Below are 17,965 nucleotides of genomic sequence, written 5' to 3'. Positions count from 1 at the left end.
GCTCCCCTTTGTACATCTGGTAGAATTCGGCTGTGAATCCATTTGGTCCTAGACTTTTTTGGTTGGTAGGCTATTAATTATTGCCTCTATTTCAGAGCCTGTTATTGGTCTATTCAGAGTTTTGACTTCTCCCTGGTTTAGTCTTGGGAGGGTGTATGTGTCCAGGAATTTATCCATTTCTTCTAGATTTTCTAGTTTATTTACGTAGAAGTATTTATAGTATTCTCTGATGGTAGTTTGTATTTCTGTGGGATTGGTGGTGATATCCCCTTTCTCATTTTTTATTGCATCTTTTTGAGTCTTCTCTCTTTTCTTCTTTTTTAGTCTTGCTAGCAGTCTATTAATTTTGTTGATCTTTTCAAAAAACCAACTCCTGGATTCACTGATTTTTTTGAACGGTGTTTTTGTGTGTCTATCTCCTTCGGTTCTGCTCTGTTCTTAGTTATTTCTTGCCTTCTGCTAGCTTTTGAATGTGTTTGCTCTTGCTTCTCTATTTCTTTTAATTGTGATGTTAGGGTGTTGATTTTAGATCTTTCCTGCTTTCTTTTGTGGGCATTTAGTGCTATAAATTTCCCTCTACACCCTGCTTTAAATGTGTCCCAGAGATGCTGGTACATTGCATCTTTGTTCTCATTGGTTTCAAAGAACATCTTTATTTTTGCCTTCATTTTGTTATTTAACCAGTAGTCATTCAGGAGCAGGTTGTTCAGTTTCCATGTAGTTGTGTGGTTTTGAATGAGTTTTTTAATCCTGAGTTCTAATTTTGATTGCACTGTGGTCTGAGAGACAGTTTGTTGTGATTTCTGTTCTTTTACATTTGCTGAGGAGTGCTTTACTTCCAATTATGTGGTCAATTTTAGAATAAGTGTGACATGGTGCTGAGAAGAATGTATATTCTGTTGATTTGGGGTGGAGAGTTCTGTAGATGTCTGTTAGGTCTGCTAGGTGCAGAACTGAGTTCAAGTCCTGGATATCCTTGTTAACCTTCTGTCTCATTGATCTGTCTAATATTGATGTTGGGGTATTAAAGTCTTCCATTATTATTGTGTGGGATTCTAAGTCTCTTTGTAGGTCTCTAAGGACTTGCTTTATGAATCTGGGTACTTCTGTATTGGGTGCATATGTATTTAAAGTTAGTTAGCTCTTCTTGTTAAATTGATCCCTTTACCATTATGTAATGACCTTCCTTGTCTCTTTTGATCTTTCTTGGTTTAAAGTCTGTTTTATCAGAGACTAGGATTGCAACCCCTCCCTTTTTTTTTGCTTTCCATTTGCTTGGTGGATCTTCCTCTATCTCTTTATTTTGAGCCTATGTGTGTCTTTGCATTTGAGATGGGTCTCCTGAATACAGCACATTGATGGGTCTTATCTCTTTATCCAATTTGCCAGGCTATGTCTTTTAATTGGGGCATTTAGCCCAGTTACATTTCAAGTTAATATTGTTATGTGTGAATTTGATCCTGACATTATGATGTTAGCTGGTTATTTTGCCCGTTAGTTGATGCAGTTTCTTCTTAGCATCGATGGTCTTTACAATTTGGCATGTTTTTGCAGTGGCTGGTACCGATCGTTCCTTTCCATGTTTAGCTCTTCCTTCAGGAGCTCTTGTAAGGCAGGCCTCGTGGTGACAAAATCTCTCAGCATTTGCTTGTCTGTAAAGGATTTTATTTCTGCTTCACTTATGAAGCTTGGTTTGGCTGGATATGAAATTCTGGGTTGAAATTCCTTTCTTTAAGAATGTTGAATATTGGCCCCCACTGTCTTCTGGCTTGTAGAGTTTCTGCCAGGAGATCTGCTGTTAACCTGATAGGCTTCCTTTTGTGGGTAACCCAACCCTTCTCTCTGGCTGTGTTTAACATTTTTTCCTTCATTTCAACCTTGGTGAATCTGGCAATTATGTATCTTGGGGTTGCTCTTCTGGAGGAGTATCTTTGTGGTGTTCTGTGTATTTCCTGAATTTGAATGTTGGCCTGCCTTGCTAGGTTGGGGAAGTTCTCCTGGATAATATCGTAGAGAGTGTTTTCCAGTTTGGTTCCATTCTCACCGTCACTTACAGGTACACCAATCAAACATAGATTTGGTCTTTTCACATAGTCCGTTATTTCTTGGAGGCTTTGTTTGTTTCTTTTTACTCTTTTTTCTCTAATTTTGTCTTCTCACTTTATTTCATTAATTTCATCTTCAGTCACTGATATCCTTTCTTCCACTTGATTGAATTGGCTATTGAAGCTTGTGCATGCATCATGAAGTTCTTATGCCATGGTTTTCAGCTCCATTAGGTCATTTAAGGTCTTCTCTACACTGTTTATTCTAGTTAGCCACTCGTCTAACCTTTTTTCAAGGTTTTTAGCTTCCTTGCGATGGGTGAGAACATGCTCCTTTAGCTCAGAGAAGTTTGTTATTACCGACCTTCTGAAGCCTACTTCTGTCAACTTGTCAAAGCCATTCTCCGTCCAGCTTTGTTCCGTTGCTGGCGAGGGACTGTGATCCTTTGGAGAAGGGGTGCTCTGGTTTTTAGAATTATCAGCTTTTGCACTCTGGTTTCTCCCCATCTTTGTGGTTTTATCTACCTTTGGTGTTTGATGTTGGTGACCTACAGATGGGGTTTTGGTGTGGATGTCTTTTTTGTTGATGTAGATGCTATTCCTTTATTTTTGTTAGTTTTTCTTTTACCAGTCAGGTCCCTCAGCTGCAGTCTGTTGGAGTTTGCTGGAGGTCCACTCCAGACCCTGTTTGCCTGGATATCACCAGTGGAGGCTGCAGAACAGCATTTTGCAGAACAGCAAATACTGTTGCCTGATCCTTCCTCTGGAAGCTTCATCCCAGAGGGACACTTGCCTGTATGAGGTGTCAGTTGGCCCCTACTGGGAGGTGTCTCCCAGTTAGAGTACACGGGGGTCAGGGACCCACTTGAGGAGGCAGTCTGTCTGTTCTCAGCGCTCAAACGCCATACTGGGAGAATGCTGTCTTCAGAGCTGTCAGACAGGGACATTTAAGTCTGCAGACGTTTCTGCTGCCTTTTTTTCAGCTATGCCCTGCCCACAGAGGTGGAGTCTATAGAGGCAGTAGGCGTTGCTGAGCTGTGGTGGGCTCCACCCAGTTTGAATTGCCTGGCCACTTTGTTTACCTACTCAAGCCTCAGCAATGGTGTATGCACCTCTCTGCCACCAGGCTGCTGCCTGGCAGGTCAATCTCAGACTGCTGGGCTAGCAGTGAGCAAGGCTCCGTGGGTGTGGGACCTGCCGAGCCAGGCACGGGAGAGAATCTCCTAGTCTGCTGGTTGCCAGGACCATAGGAAAAGCGCAATATTTGAGTGGGAGTGTCCCGGTTTTCCAGGTACAGTCTGTCACGCCTTCCCTTGGCTAGGAAAGGGAAATCCCTGGACCCCTTGCATTTCCTGGGTGAGGCAATGCCCCGCCCTGCTTCGGCTCACCCTCCATGGGCTGTACCCACTGTCCAACCAGTCCCAGTGAGATGAATCAGGTACCTCAGTTGGAAATGCAGAAATCACCCGTCTTCTGGGTCAATCACTCTGGGAGCTGCAGACCAGAGCTGTTCCTATTCAGCCATCTTGGACAGTGAGAATTTGACAGATTCTTGAAAGAAAAACTGAGTAGAATGTGCTTAATGACTGTATGTTAAAGAATGAAGGTGGGAGACTACATGAATTTAAGTTAACTTAGCAAATTGACAGGAATTTGAAAATGGATCAGTTAGCTTTTTGAAGCAGGAAAAGAAGTTGAATTTAGTTTTGAACATACACTGTGTTTGAGGTGTCTGTAAGATATACATAAAAGTGGGCTATAGCCAATAAGGAATATAGGACTTGGTTTAAAACTGGGAATAGGGAGGGGAAAAGAAAGAAAGAGAAAGGATTCCTTTAGAGTGAGGAGAGGAATCAGTGAAACTGAGCATCAGTTAACTTTTTAGTGCTTAGAATTCTGGTTTTATTTCTTCTTTTGTAGACAGACCATGGATTCTTATGATGTATCAGAGTCAACTCCTAGTGCATCCTCAAGACCTGAAGATTACTTTGTAGGTGCCACTCCTCTGCAAAAACGATTAGAATCAATCAGGAAACAGACTTCATTTATCCCGACTCCACCTCGGAGGAAAGTTCCCCAGTGTTCACAGTTGCAGGTATGCTTTTTGTATCCCTTTGTGTTAGTCAATAATCGAGAATATCTGTGAACAAAACATTTCAATTTTTGTAACTATAGTATTCTTAGTATCTTCTTAACCCATCAACTAATAAAATAAATGAGAAACAAAGAAACAATTTCATAATGACCAGTGCTACCTCTTTTATGTCTTTTATTTGTTTTTTATATTTGTATTTATTTATTTATTTAGAGACAGAGTCTCGCTCTGTCGCCCAGGCTGGACTGCAGTGGCGCAATCTCTGCTCACTGCAAGCTCCGCCTCCTGGGTTCATGCCATTCTTCTGCCTCAGCCTCCCCAGTAGCTGGGACTATAGGCACCCGCCACCACGCCTGGCTAATTTTTTGTATTTTTTAGTAGAGACGGGGTTTCACCATGTTAGCCAGGATGGCCTCGATCTCCTGACCTTGTGATCCGCCTGCCTCGGCCTCCCAAAGTGCTGGGATTACAGGCGTGAGCCACCACGCCTGTTTATGTTGTTTATTTATTTTTAAAGTAATTTTCAAACATACAACCCATATATATACCAGGAATTTTTATGTATTCTGACCTCCTTTAATCTGAATCATGTCCACGGTATTTTTTTTAACTTTTATTTTAAGTTTAGGGGTATATGTGCAGGATGTGCAGGTTTGTTACATAGGTAAACGTGCGTCATGGGGGTTGGTTATACAGATTATTTAATCGCCCAGGTGTTAAGCCTAATACCCATTAGTTATTTTTCCTGCTTCTCTCCCTCCTCCCACCTTCCACTCCCTGATAGGCCTCAGTGTGTGTTGTTCCCCTCTATGCATCCATGTGTTCTCATTGTTTAGCTCCCACTTATAAGTGAGAACATGTGGTATTTGGTTTTCTCTTCCTTTGCTAGTTGGCTAAGGATAATGGCCTCCAGCTCCATCCATGTCCCTGCAAAGGATATGATCTTGTTCATTTTTATGGCTGCATAGTGTTCCATGGTGTATATGTACCACATTTTCTTTATCCAGCCTGTCATTGATGGGCATTTAGGTTGATTCCATGTCTTTGCTATTGTGAATAGTGCTGCAGTGAGTATAGCATGCATGTGTCTTTATGGTAGACCGATTTATATTCCTTTGGGTATGTACCCCAGTAAGGGGATTGGTGGGTCAAATAATATTTCTGTCTCTAGGTCTTTGAGGAATTGCCACACAGTCTTCCACAGTGGTTGAACTAATTCACACTCCCACCAACAATGTATAAGCATTCCTTTTTCTCCACAACCTCACCAGCATCTGTTATTTTTTGACTTTTTATTTTTCTCCACAACCTCGCCAGCATCTGTTGTTTTTTGACCTTTTAATAATAGCCATTCTGACTGATACGAAATATCTCATTGTGGTTTTGATTTGCATTTCTCTAACGATCAGTGATGTTGAACTTCCTTCATATGATTGTTGGCCTCATGTATGTCTTCTTTTGAGAAGTATCTGCTTATGTCCTTTGCTGACTTTTTAATGGGGTTGTTTTTTCCTTTTTTTTTTTTTTTGAGAGAGAGTCTCGCTCTGTCACCCAGGCTGGAGTGCAGTGGCATGATCTTGGCTGACTCCACCTCGCAGATTGAAGCGATTCTTCTGCCTCAGCCTCCCGAGTAACTGGGATTACAGACATCCACCACCATGCTCGGCTAATTTTTTTGTATTTTTAGTAGAGACGGGGGTTCACCATGTTGTCCAGGCTGGTCTGGAACTCTTGACCTCAGGTGATCCACCCTCCCTGACCTCTCAAAGTGCTGGGAGTCTTGCTCTATCAGCCAGGCTGGAGTGCCATGGTATGATCTTGGCTCACTGCAACCTCCGCCTCCTGAGTTCAAGCGATTCTCCTGCCTCAGCCTCCCAAGTAGCTGGCACTACAGGTGCCCGCCACCACACCCAGCTACTTTTTTTGTATTGTTAGTAGAGACAGGATTTCACCATTTTGGCCAGGATGGTCTTGAACTCCTAACCTTGTGATCTGCCCGCCTCGGCCTCCCAAAGTGCTGGGATTACAGGCATTAGCCGCCACGCCCGGCCTGGCCCATTTTTTTCTTGTAAATTTGTTTAAGTTCCTTACTGGTGCTGGATAGTAGACCTTTGTCAGATGCATGGTTTGCAAAATTTTTCTCCCATTCTGTGGGTTTTCTGTTTACTCTGTTGATAGTTTCTTTTGGTATGCAGAAGCCCTTTAGTTTAGTTAGATCCCATTTGTCAATTTTTGCTTTCATTGCTATTGCTTTTGGCGTCATTGTCATGAAATCTTTGTCTGTACCTATGTCCTGAATGGTATTGCCTATGTTGTCTTCCAAGGTTTTTATAGTTTTGCGTTTTACATTTAAGTCTTTAATCCACATTGAGTTAATTTTTGTATATGGTATAAGGAAGGGGTCCAGTTTCAGTTTTCTGCGTATGGCTAGCCAGTTATCCCAGTACCATTTATTGAATAGGGAGTCCTTTCCCCATTGCTTTTTTTTCAGGTTTGTCCATAGTATTTATTTGTCTTTAATGACATTGACATTTTTAAAGAATACAGTACAGCCTTCTTTTCCTCTTTAAAGTAGAATATTCCTCATTTTACATCTGTCTGGCATTTTCTCATGATTAGATTGAAATTAATATTTTTGGCTAGAATATTGCATAGGTGCTGTTGTGTCCTTGTGAATCACATCTTGAGGCACACAGGCGACATTAATTTTGATCATCCTGTCAAGGAGTTCTCCAGTTTCTTTACTTTGTTTATGTACTGTTTTTTCCCTCCCTGCAACTAGTAAGCAGTTTGTGGAAAGACAACTTTAAGGCAGATATTCTGTTAATTGTCAAAATTTCTTCTTAGACTTGGTTTACACTAGTAATTTTTTCCTGTTCCCATCTTTATGGTTTTTCCTGTTCCCATCTTAATGGTTTTTTTTCTGTTCCCATCTTTTCATTTTATCCTGTTCCCATCTTAATGGTTTTCCAACTCCAGCACTCCTTTCGTGTTTACCAACCAGCCTTTGATATTCTATTGTAACCCTTCTCCTTTTTTCTTCATTTATTTATCTATTTATTATTGGTATAGGCTCATAAATTCCTTTTTTTAAGGATTTTTAATTTATTACTAAATTATTTTGGTATTTAAATTGTCCCAGATTTGTCTGGTGGCAGCATGCTCTGTTTTGATCATTTACAAACAACCCTGAAGGTATATAGCATTAATAATTTCTAATTTTACTGAAGCAGGAAATAAAATCCTATTCAATAAAAGTTTGGTGTGTGGTTTTGAATCACTTAGCTAGGGGCCTGGCTGATCAGTCACTCTCATTGTAGCTTTTTCTCTGGTCAGTAGTCTCATATCCCAAGATATGGTTGTATACGTAGTACTGGGGATATGAAACAAGTTTTATTTCTTTGTGACAATTTTCTTTTTTAAAAAATTTCTTCTTAGAGACAGGGTCTTGCTTAGTACAGGGCCTCACTCTGTCACCAAGGCTGGAGTGCAGTGGCACAATCATAGCTCACAGCAGCTTCTAACTCTGGGGCTTAAGTGATCCTCCGAAGTATAGCTGGGAATAACAGGCACGTGCCACCATGCCTGGCTAAGTTTTTAAAGATTTTTTTTTTTTTTTTTAAATAGAGATGAAGGTCTCACTATGTTGACCAGGCTATTCTTGAACTCCTGGGCTCAAGCAATCCTCCTGCCTCTGCCTCCCAAAGTGGTGGGATTACAGGTGTGAGCCACCATGCCTGGCTTTCTTTGTGACAATTTTCTTAAAGAAAAATTTCAATTGCTGGTAATGAAAGTGTTGATTCTTAACCAGAAAACATAAATTTTATATAAATTGAATATTGGAATGTTCACTTCATTGCTTCCTCATCTCTATGTATTTTAGTCATAATAATAAAACAACTTATAACATTTCAATGAATGCTTTAGTCAGAATAAACGTTTTTGTCAAGTAGACAACTGTAGTGAAAGTTCTAAAAGGTTGTTGGAGCTGTGAGACTATGTTGGGAAGTATGGACTCTATAAAAAAATTCGGTTTGGAAGGAAACTAGGAGCCTATATGGCGGCATATATGAAGGCCCTGAATGATGCCATGGGGCCAATAAAATGAAGTGTTTTTGTTTTTAATGGTACCTGTGGTTCTAATAGAGCATAGCAAAAAATATTCCCAAATATCTTTTTTTTTTTTTTTCCAGGCTAGTCTAACACAGTAGTGAGAAGGGGGAAGTGGGGAAGAGTAGAACAAGGAGTTGGAAACAAGGAGTTTGATCTATAACTGATTGTGTACAATCAACTGAGATAACTCATTACCTTTGGACAAGCCCCCAAGTATCTTTTTATTTAATCTGTTGAATTGGGCATGGTGTCATAGAGTAGATTTGCTGCCAAACAATTTTTTTTTTTTTTTTAAAAGACAGAGTCTCGCTCTGCCATCCAGGCTGGAGTGCAGTGGCATGATCTCAGCTCACTGCAACCTTTGCCCTCCAGATTCAAGGAATTCTCCTGCCTCAACCTCCTGAGTAGCTGGGATCACAGGTCCACACCACCATGCCCGGCTTATTTATTTTTGTATTTTTAGTAGAGATGGTGTTTTACCGTGTTGGCTAGGCTGGTCTCGAACTCCTGACCTTGTGATCCACCTGCCTCAGCCTCCCAAAGTGCTGGGATTACAGGCATGAGCCATCGCGCCTGGCCCAATTTTTTTAAATTAGGGCTAATCAAATTAGATACTTTAGGAATGGTTACTATTTTTGAAATCTATAATTTGAAGTTTCTAAAAGTGAAACATAAATTTTATGTTAAATATTTATTGGACACTTGTTCTAGATAGCTTTGTTCTAGAGAGAACTAAATAGACAAAATCACTGCTGTCATCAAGCTTATACACCAGTAGACAGATAATAAAAATACAAAAAAATTGCAGACAAGAGTATAATGTTGAGTAGTAATAAGTGCTGTGAAGAAAAATAAATCTGGGTGAGGTGATAAAAACTTGGAGTGCGTGCAGGTGCTACTTTAGATCGAGTGGCCTTTTGGATTACATCTGGGTAGAGAACTGAATGAAGTGAAGGAACTTGCCGTGTGAACACTTGGGAGAAGAGCATTCTAAAGAGAAGTTACAGAAAGGTAAAAGTCTGTTCAAGGATCTGCAAAAATGAGTCCTGCAAACTCACTTGGTTGGAGTGCAAAAATCAGGTACCCTATAATATATTTGTATTAGATGTTTTAAATACTGTGATTAAATTCTTATTAATGTTTCCTCATTCTTAAACTTCTTTTGTCTTGATTTTTTTTTTTTTTTGTAGGAAGATGTTGACCCTCAAAAGGTTGCATTCCTTCTGCATAAACAGTGGACTTTATATAGTTTAACTCCCTTATATAAATTCTCCTATAGTAATCTCAAAGAATATTCTAGACTTCTGAATGCTTTTATTGTTGCTGAAAAGCAAAAAGGACTTGCTGTGGAAGTGGGAGAAGACTTCAACATCAAAGTGATTTTTTCTACTCTCCTAGGAATGAAAGGAACACAAAGGGATCCAGAAGCATTTCTTGTCCAGGTATAGTACATAAACAATACTTGCTTCCTAGGGGAAAAGAATCTGCATTTTCTTTGTTTGGAAATTGTTGTGATATTTTCTTAACTGTTTTAAAAATTTCTAAGTTTGTGATTTATAATGTATTTTATGTCTTGTTTGACTAAACTATAATAATTAGATGTAATCAACTTAAAAATTTTTTTCCTGCGTATGTAGGTAGTTTGTGTACAAAATCATATTTATTTTTGAAAACTGAGGAAATACATGAAAGTACAAAAAAAGTTAAAAATTATAGTTTTAACATTTTGGTATATATGTTTGGTTATCTGTATTTATATAGTCTTGAAATTGGGATCATATTGCCCATACTTGTACATTATATTTTTACTAATATTGTAGATAATTACTCATGTCATTAGGAATTCTATATTTTTGTGAGTTTTTCTGGGATTAAATTTCTATAAGTAGAATTTTAGTATAAAAATATGTATCATTAAATATTGTGATACTTCATGCCAGGTTACTTTCAGAAATGTAACATTTTAAAGCCAGGTGCAGTGGCTCACGCCTGTAATCCCAGCACTTTGGGAGGCTACAACGGGCAGATCACCTGAGCCTAGGAGTTCGAGACCATCCTGGGCAACATGACAAGATGCCATCTCTACAAAAAATACAATAAATAAATAAATCTGGTTTCTTAATCAATCAAGATAGTTCTATTGCTCTTATATACTACTTACAGGAAGGAATATAAAATGTTGCATTTCTTTTTTTTTTTTTTTTTTTGAGATAGGGTCTCATTTTGTCACCCAGGCTGGAGTGCAGTGGCACGATCTTGGCTTACTGCAACCTCTGCCTCCTGGGCTCAAGTGATCCTTCCACCTTAGCCTTCCAAGTAGCTGGGACTACAGGTGCATGCCACCACACTCGGGTAAATTTTGTATTTTTTGTAGACAGGGTCTTGCCATATTGCCCAGGTTGGTCTCGAACTCCTGGGCTCAAGTGATCCACCCACCTTGGCTTCCCAAAGTGCTGGGATTACAGGCATGAACCACCACACTCAGCCTCAGATTTATTTTGTTTATTATTCATGCCTGCTGCTTCTGTTTCTTTTGAGCTAACTAATCTTAATAATGGATAAGGAAATTAAGTTCTCAAGCAGTTGAAAAGGACTGACTTTTTGTTTGTATGGATTAGGGGTCAGTAAATCATAGGCCAAATCTGACCTGCTGCTTGTTTTTGTAAATAAGGTTTTATTGGAACATAGCCCCTTTTATTTGCTTATATATTGTCTGTGGCTGCTTTTGTGCTGCAACAGCAGAGTTGAGAAGTTGCAACAGAGACTATATTGCCAGCAAAGTCTGAAATGCTTACTAATTGGCCCTTTACAGAAAAAAATTGGTGACCCCAGATATAGGTCGTGGTATTGGCAAAGATCTCAAGATGTTCTAGGATTAGGGTTAGCCTAAAAAATAGTGAATTAAACAAGATAGTGGTATACTGTCTTCTTTTTTTTTTTTTTTTTTTTTTTTTTTTTTTAAAGTGCATGGATGTAAGCTGTCCAAGGCTGGTATGATGCTTGATGAAATAATTAATAATCTAAGCTCTTCCTTCTCCTTAGTGCATGACTTTCATCCTAAAAGTTACCTTATGGTCTAACATAAGATGTCTCCAGCAGCTCTAAACCTTATATTTAAGTTCCAGGCAGGAAGTAGGAAGAAGATGGGAAGGACAAACAGAACCTGATGCAGAGTAAATCTTGCTGAGACCCAACAACTTCTGTTTACATCTTAGTTGGAAGGGAGACTAGAAAAGAATGTTTTTTCAGTGAGTACTCTGCCAACTTAACTAAAGAGACTTTTTTTTTTTTGAGACAGGTTCTCACTCTGTCACCCAGGTTGAGTGCAGTGGCACTGTCTCGGCTCACTGCAACCTCTACCTCCTGGGCTCAGGTAGTCCTCCCGCCTCAGCCCCCCAAGTAGCTGGGACTATAGGCATGTGCTGCCATGCCAGGCTAATTTTATATTTTTGTAGAGACAGGGTTTCACCATGTTGCCCAGGCTGGTCTCAAACTCCTGGGCTCAAGTGATCCACCCGCCTCGGCCTCCTTAAGTTCTGGGATTGCAGGCATGAGCCATCTCGCCCGGCCATAAAGGGACTATTTTATTGTGGAAGGAAAAATGGATACTCAAGAGACAACTAGCAGTTTTTGTCAAGTGAAGCACCTGATGCACAGAGAAGTTTTGTGACTTGCATATTATGAGGCAAGCATCTACCCTTGTGAGGATTAGAAATGACCTCTTGAATTCCTGGTATAGTGTTCTAATAGTTTTCAAATTAAATCTCATTTCTTGATAGGATTACAGGACTCTTAGGTCATGAAAGTGTGATAAACTTAATATATCTAAGCTTCCAGGTATTTGAGGGTGTTTCAAAATTTCTTGAATAAGAAGGAGAAATATGTTAAAAGGACTGTGTAAATGATCATTTCTGAAAGGGTGTGATACAAAGCTGTGATCTTAACCTTGGTCTGCTTAATGCTTTAACAGAGTTCTTTGAGTATCTGGAAGGCATGTTTGTCATGTAACTTAAAATTTAAAGTTTGAGGGGTTAGGCAATCAGCTAAAAATATAATAAAAGATCCTAAATTATCTGAATGGATTGTCCAATGAGCCAAATTAGAAGAGATTAAAATTTTAGTAGGAATAAATTTACAGCCTCAGTATAAGTTGGGAGAGATTTACCTATAAAGCAAACATGAATATACAGGGCTAGTTTATATAAAGCTGTCAACTAAAAACCAGAAAACTGCAATCTGAGATTACATTAATAGTATAATCTAGGTTAAAGGTGGTGGTTAGTCTTGCAGTCAGATGTTTTTCCCCCCTCCTTCCCGGAATCAGACCTTTTTAAAGTAATTATGTTCACTTATGAATGATTCCTATGCAGAATAATTTCAGGGAAGAGTGACTAGAATAGTGAGAGAATGTGAATGTATGTCTTAGGTGAATGGCTGAAGAAACTGGAAATGTTGAACTTAGTACTATGTATGATGGGGATCATCAAATATCTGAAGGACTTTTCCTGTAGAAGAGAGATTAGATATGATTATATTCTACATGCCCAAAAGGAAGAAAGCATGACCAGTGGGTAGAAAATGTAGGGTCTAACATATAAAAGAACATTTTTTTTTTTTTTTTTTTTGAGACGGAGTCTTGCTGTGTCGCCCAGGCTGGAGTGCAGTGGCCGATCTCGACTCACTGCAAGCTCCGCCTCCCGGGTTCATGCCATTCTCCTGCCTCAGCCTCCCGTGTAGCTGGGACTACAGGCGCCCGCCACCGCGCCTGGCTAATTTTTTGTATTTTTAGTAGAGACGGGGTTTCACCGTGTTAGCCAGGATGGTCTCGATTTCCTGACCTCGTGATCTGCCCGTCTTGGCCTCCCAAAGTACTGGGATTACAGGCGTAAGCCACCGTGCCTGGCCATAAAAGAACATTTTAAGTTGATAGTGCTGCCTTAGGAAATATTGAAGTCTTCCTTAATGAAAGAATTCAAACATGTTGGATTTTTTGATCTTTCACAGTTCTTTCTAAAGTTGAGGGGTTTTTTTGTTTGTTTGTTTGTTTCAGGGTACTACACCTAGTTATGCCATATTGGTAGCTCTTATTTTGCATTTTGGTTACACCAAGGTCTTGCCATACATCGTGTTTCCATTGTATAAGAATATTGGGGGCCGGGCATGGTAGCTCACGCCTATAATCCTAGTACTTTGGGAGGCCAAGGTGGGCAGATCACCTGAGGTCAGAGGTACGAGACCAGCCTAGCCAATATGGTGAAACCCCATCCCTACTGAAAATACAAAAATTAGCCGGGCATGGTGGTGCATGCCTATAATCCCAGCTACTTGGGAGGCTGAGGCTGGAGAATCACTTGAACCCAGGAGGTGGAGGTTACAGTGAGCTGAGATCGCGCCACTGCACTCCAGCCTGGGCAACAGAGTGAGACTCTGTCTCAAAAAAAAAAAAAAAGGCCAATTATTTTTATACGTCCTGTTAATCATTAGGGAGACTATTCCCTCTATGTTTTTTTGCAGGTATTACATTGGCTCGTCTTATTTTTAATGAACTAATTTTGAGAAGATGGAATTTAGAAGTAAATGTACTTTTGAATTTAAGGGACCTGTTTACTTTCTTTGTAGATTCTGTCAAAATCTCAATTGCCATCTGAGAATAGAGAAGGTAAAGTGTTGTGGACTGGCTGGTTCTGCTGTATTTTTGGAGACAGTCTTCTGGAGACTGTTTCAGAAGATTTCACCTGTCTGCCCTTATTCCTTGCAAATGGAGCAGAGTCTAACACAGCCATAATTGGAACTTGGTTTCAGAAAACCTTTGACTGTTATTTCAGTCCTTTAACAATCAATGCATTTAATCTTTCCTGGATGGCTGCCATGTGGACTGCATGCAAAGTGGACCATTATGTGGCTACTACTGAATTTCTTTGGTCTGTACCCTGTAGCCCTCAAAGTCTGGACATTTCTTATGCAATACATCCAGAGGATGCAAAAGCTCTATGGGACAGCATCCACAAAACACCTGGGGAGGTTACCCAGGAAGAAGTTGACCTATTCATGGACTGCCTTTATTCACATTTCCATAGACATTTCAAGATTCATTTATCAGCCACAAGATTGGTTCGTGTTTCAACATCTGTAGCTTCAGCACATACTGATGGAAAAATAAAGGTTAGTTTGAACAATCTAGTTAAGTAATTTTTCCTCATTTTATGATTTTAAAAATGTATGATGATTGTATTGTCCACATTGAAGAAACATACTTGAATGTATTCAAGACAACAGAGAGCTTTTATGTTATGGTTTATGGTTTACTAAAGTCTTTAGCCTTCTAGATATAGCCTTATAATGGAAGGACACTATATGCTGTGTGCTTCAGCCTTTGGTAATAATATGAATTATTATTTCGTAGTAACTTTGAAACTTTGAAAATTGTTTCTTGTGAAATTTTGAATTAATTATCAGAGTAATAGAGAATTTTGTATGTTAGACAAAATTATAGCCAGAAACACAGGACTAAGATGTCATCTTTATATTCTAGGCTTTTCTATCCTTATTGGGAAAGAAATAATACAGACATTGTTTTATTCTCTGCAGAGTGATTTCTGATAAGAAGTATCAGAAATAGGGCAGGCACGGTGGCTCATGCCTGTAATCCCAGCACTTTGGGAGGCTGAGGCGGGCGGATCACGAGGTCAGGAGATCGAGACCATCCTGGCTAACACAGTGAAACCCCGTCTCTACTAAAAATACAAAAAATTAGCCAGGTGTGGTGGCAGACGCCTGTAGTCCCAGCTACGTGGGAGGCTGAGGCAGGAGAATGGTGTGAACCCGGGAGGCAGAGCTTGCAGTGAACCGAGATTGCGCCACTGCACTCCAGCCTGGGCAACAGAGTGAGACTCTGTCTCAAAAAAAAAAAAAAAAAAAAAAAAGTATCAGAAATAAACTGAGAATTGGCTCCCAAAATGTGTTAAAATATACAGCCACAATATACATTCAGTAAATGTTTCCTGTGATCTTGTTACCATGCCAAGAGTTTAACAGACCTTAAATTCTAATCTTTAGAGCAACCCTGTAGTTAGGTGTTTTTTGTGTGTTTGCTTTTTGTTTTTTTTGAGACAGAATCTTACTCCATCACCCAGGCTGGAGTGCAGTGGTGCGATCTCGGCTAACTACAACCTCTGCCTTCTGGGCTCAAACGGTTCTTGTGCCTCAGCCTCCTGAGTAGCTGGGACTACATGTGCCTGCCACCATGCCCAGCTAATTTTTGTATTTTTAGTAGAGTTGGGGTTTCACCATGTTGGCCAGGCTGGTCTTGAACTCCTGACCTCAAATGATCCACTTGCCTTGGCCTCCTGAAGTGTTGGGATTACAGGTGTGAGCCACTGTGCCCGGCTAGTTAGGTTTTATTATTATTATTATTATTTTTCCTTTGAGATGGAATCTTGCTCTGTCTCCTAGGCTAGTGTGCAGTGGTGTGATCTTGGCTTACTGCAGTCTCCACCTCCTCGGTTCAAGCAATTCTCCTGCCTCAGCCTCCCGAGTAGCTGGGATTACAGGCGCCCACCGCCATGCCTGGCTAATTTTTGTATTTTTAGTAGAGATGGGGTTTCGCCATGTTGGCCAGGCTGACCTCGTGATCCAACCGCCTCAGCCTCCCAAAGTGCTGGGATTATAGGCGTGAGCCACCGTGCCCGGACAGTTAGGTGTTTTTATCCATATTTTATTTTAAAACAAGGAAACTGAGACTAAGACAGGTTTAAATGACAAGCAAGATAGCTTATCAAGAGGAAGAATCAAGATTTGAACTCTTATCTCTTAGATCCAAGAAGTCAATACTCTGTAAGCACTATATTCATGCTTTTCAAACTGGAGGTCACAGTGCAACAGTAGGTTGGGAAATAATTTTGATGAGAAGAGACCAGCATTAAGAAATAAAAAAGGAAAGAAATAGAAAATATAAAAATGAGAGGTTTGTTTTTTGTTTTAGAGACAGAGTCTCACTTTTTTTTTTTTTTTTTTTTTTTTTTGAGACGGAGTCTCGCTGTGTCTCCCAGGCTGGAGTGCAGTGGCGTGATCTCGGCTCACTGCAAGCTCCGCCTCCTGGGTTCACGCCATTCTCCCGCCTCAGCCTCCCAAGTAGCTGAGACTACAGGCGCCCGCCACCACGCCCGGCTAGTTTTTTGTATTTTTAGTAGAGACGGGGTTTCACCATGTTAGCCAGGATAGTCTCGATCTCCTGACCTCGTGATCCACCCGCCTCGGCCTCCCAAAGTGCTGGGATTACAGGCTTGAGCCACCGCGCCCGGCCGAGTCTCACTTTTTCACCCAGGCTGGAATGCAGTAGCGTGATTATAGCTCACTATAACCTTTAACTCCTGGGCTCAAGTGATCCTCCTCCCTCAGCCTTGTGAGCAGCTGGGACTATAGGTGTATACCACCACACCTGGCTGTTTTTTACATTTTACAATTTTTTGTAGCGATGAGGTCTCCCTTTGTTGCCCAGGCTGGTCTTGAACTCCTAGGCTCAAGTGATCCTCCTGCTTCAGCCTCTCAAAATGCTGGGATTATAGGGATAAACCACTGTGCCTGGCCAAAAATGAGTGTATTGCATTTGTTAAACTTCATGAATTAAATCCAAAAGTTAGACCAGTATAACATTGATTAGTAAATATCAATCTGCTTTGTTATAATTAATACTATTCTAATTATAAATGTCTTCTTCTTTTTCTTTTTGCAGATTCTGTGTCATAAATATCTTATCGGAGTGTTAGCATACTTGACAGAACTGGCAGTTTTTCAAATTGAGTGAAGCCTTATGTGGACTATAAGTTATAGATTATATACTCTTTTTCTTACTGATGACTTGCCTAATTGCTATGCTGAAAGAGACTGCAGGAGACATAGGCATCTATCTCTGCATCTGTTTTCCCCACCATGCCTTTGGAGTTGCCAAGATGGAAGCCAAGAAGGATCTAGAAGTACAAAGAATATGGTAGTAGATGAGCCACAGCCAGGTGCCCATGTACTAATCATGATAACCTGGCATGCCAGTCTCAAAATGCTGAGTTGTTAATTTCTTGTCATCTTTAAATATATATATATATATATAGGCTGGGCTTGGTGACTCACACCTGTAATTCTAGCACTTTTGGAGGCTGAGGTGGGTGGATCATTTGAGGCCAGGAATTCTAGACCAGCCTGGCCAACATGGTGAAACCGCTGCTCTACTGAAAATACAAAAATTAGCTGGGTGTGGTGGCGCATGCCTATAATCCCAGCTACTGGGGAGGCTGAGGCAGGAGAATCGTTTGAACCCAGAAGACAGGCTGCAGTGAGCCAAGATTGCACCACTGCACTCCAGCCTGGGCAACAAAGTGAGACTCTGCCTCAAAAAATAAAAAAAATAAAGTAAATAAATATAGTGTTTATTGTGTTTAAACTCTTAGGATTCAAATGAGATATATCTAATGGATATTTCTGATTTGAGTCTTTAAAACCTTTAATCTCTTTTAAGCATTTTAGACTTGCATTCAGAAAGAATTCTGTCTTCTAAAGACATTTTCCTAGCATTTCACTGCAGAGAACTGGCAATCAAAATCCCCTCAAAAGGGAACTAAGGATTAATGTACACATTTTTTTTAGTCACTAATATGCTTCTGTTTTAAATACAGTTCAACTCCTGTTGCAATGTTGAATTAAATGTTCGTTTTAAAGTGAA

At 40.1% G+C, this 17,965-nt stretch overlaps 1 protein-coding gene across 4 annotated transcripts in view; it reads left to right on the top strand.

Annotated features, from left to right (window-relative positions):
• Positions 1-17,965, top strand: part of CENPL (centromere protein L) — a 27,667-nt gene extending 9,702 nt beyond the window's left edge. The window contains exons 1-5 of one of the 4 annotated variants that reach the window (XM_077980646.1): positions 3,235-3,336; positions 3,966-4,140; positions 9,444-9,695; positions 13,873-14,415; positions 16,985-17,666. In XM_077980646.1, the coding sequence (XP_077836772.1) occupies positions 3,973-4,140; positions 9,444-9,695; positions 13,873-14,415; positions 16,985-17,056 (1,035 nt within the window). In that variant the 5' untranslated portion in view covers positions 3,235-3,336; positions 3,966-3,972 and the 3' untranslated portion in view covers positions 17,057-17,666. 4 annotated transcript variants of the gene reach the window in all.

Source organism: Macaca mulatta, chromosome 1, assembly GCF_049350105.2.
Source record: "Macaca mulatta isolate MMU2019108-1 chromosome 1, T2T-MMU8v2.0, whole genome shotgun sequence".
Taxonomy (NCBI): Eukaryota; Metazoa; Chordata; class Mammalia; order Primates; family Cercopithecidae; genus Macaca; species Macaca mulatta.
Note: the sequence above shows the minus strand (reverse complement) of the source record. Positions and strands in the feature narration are given on the sequence as shown.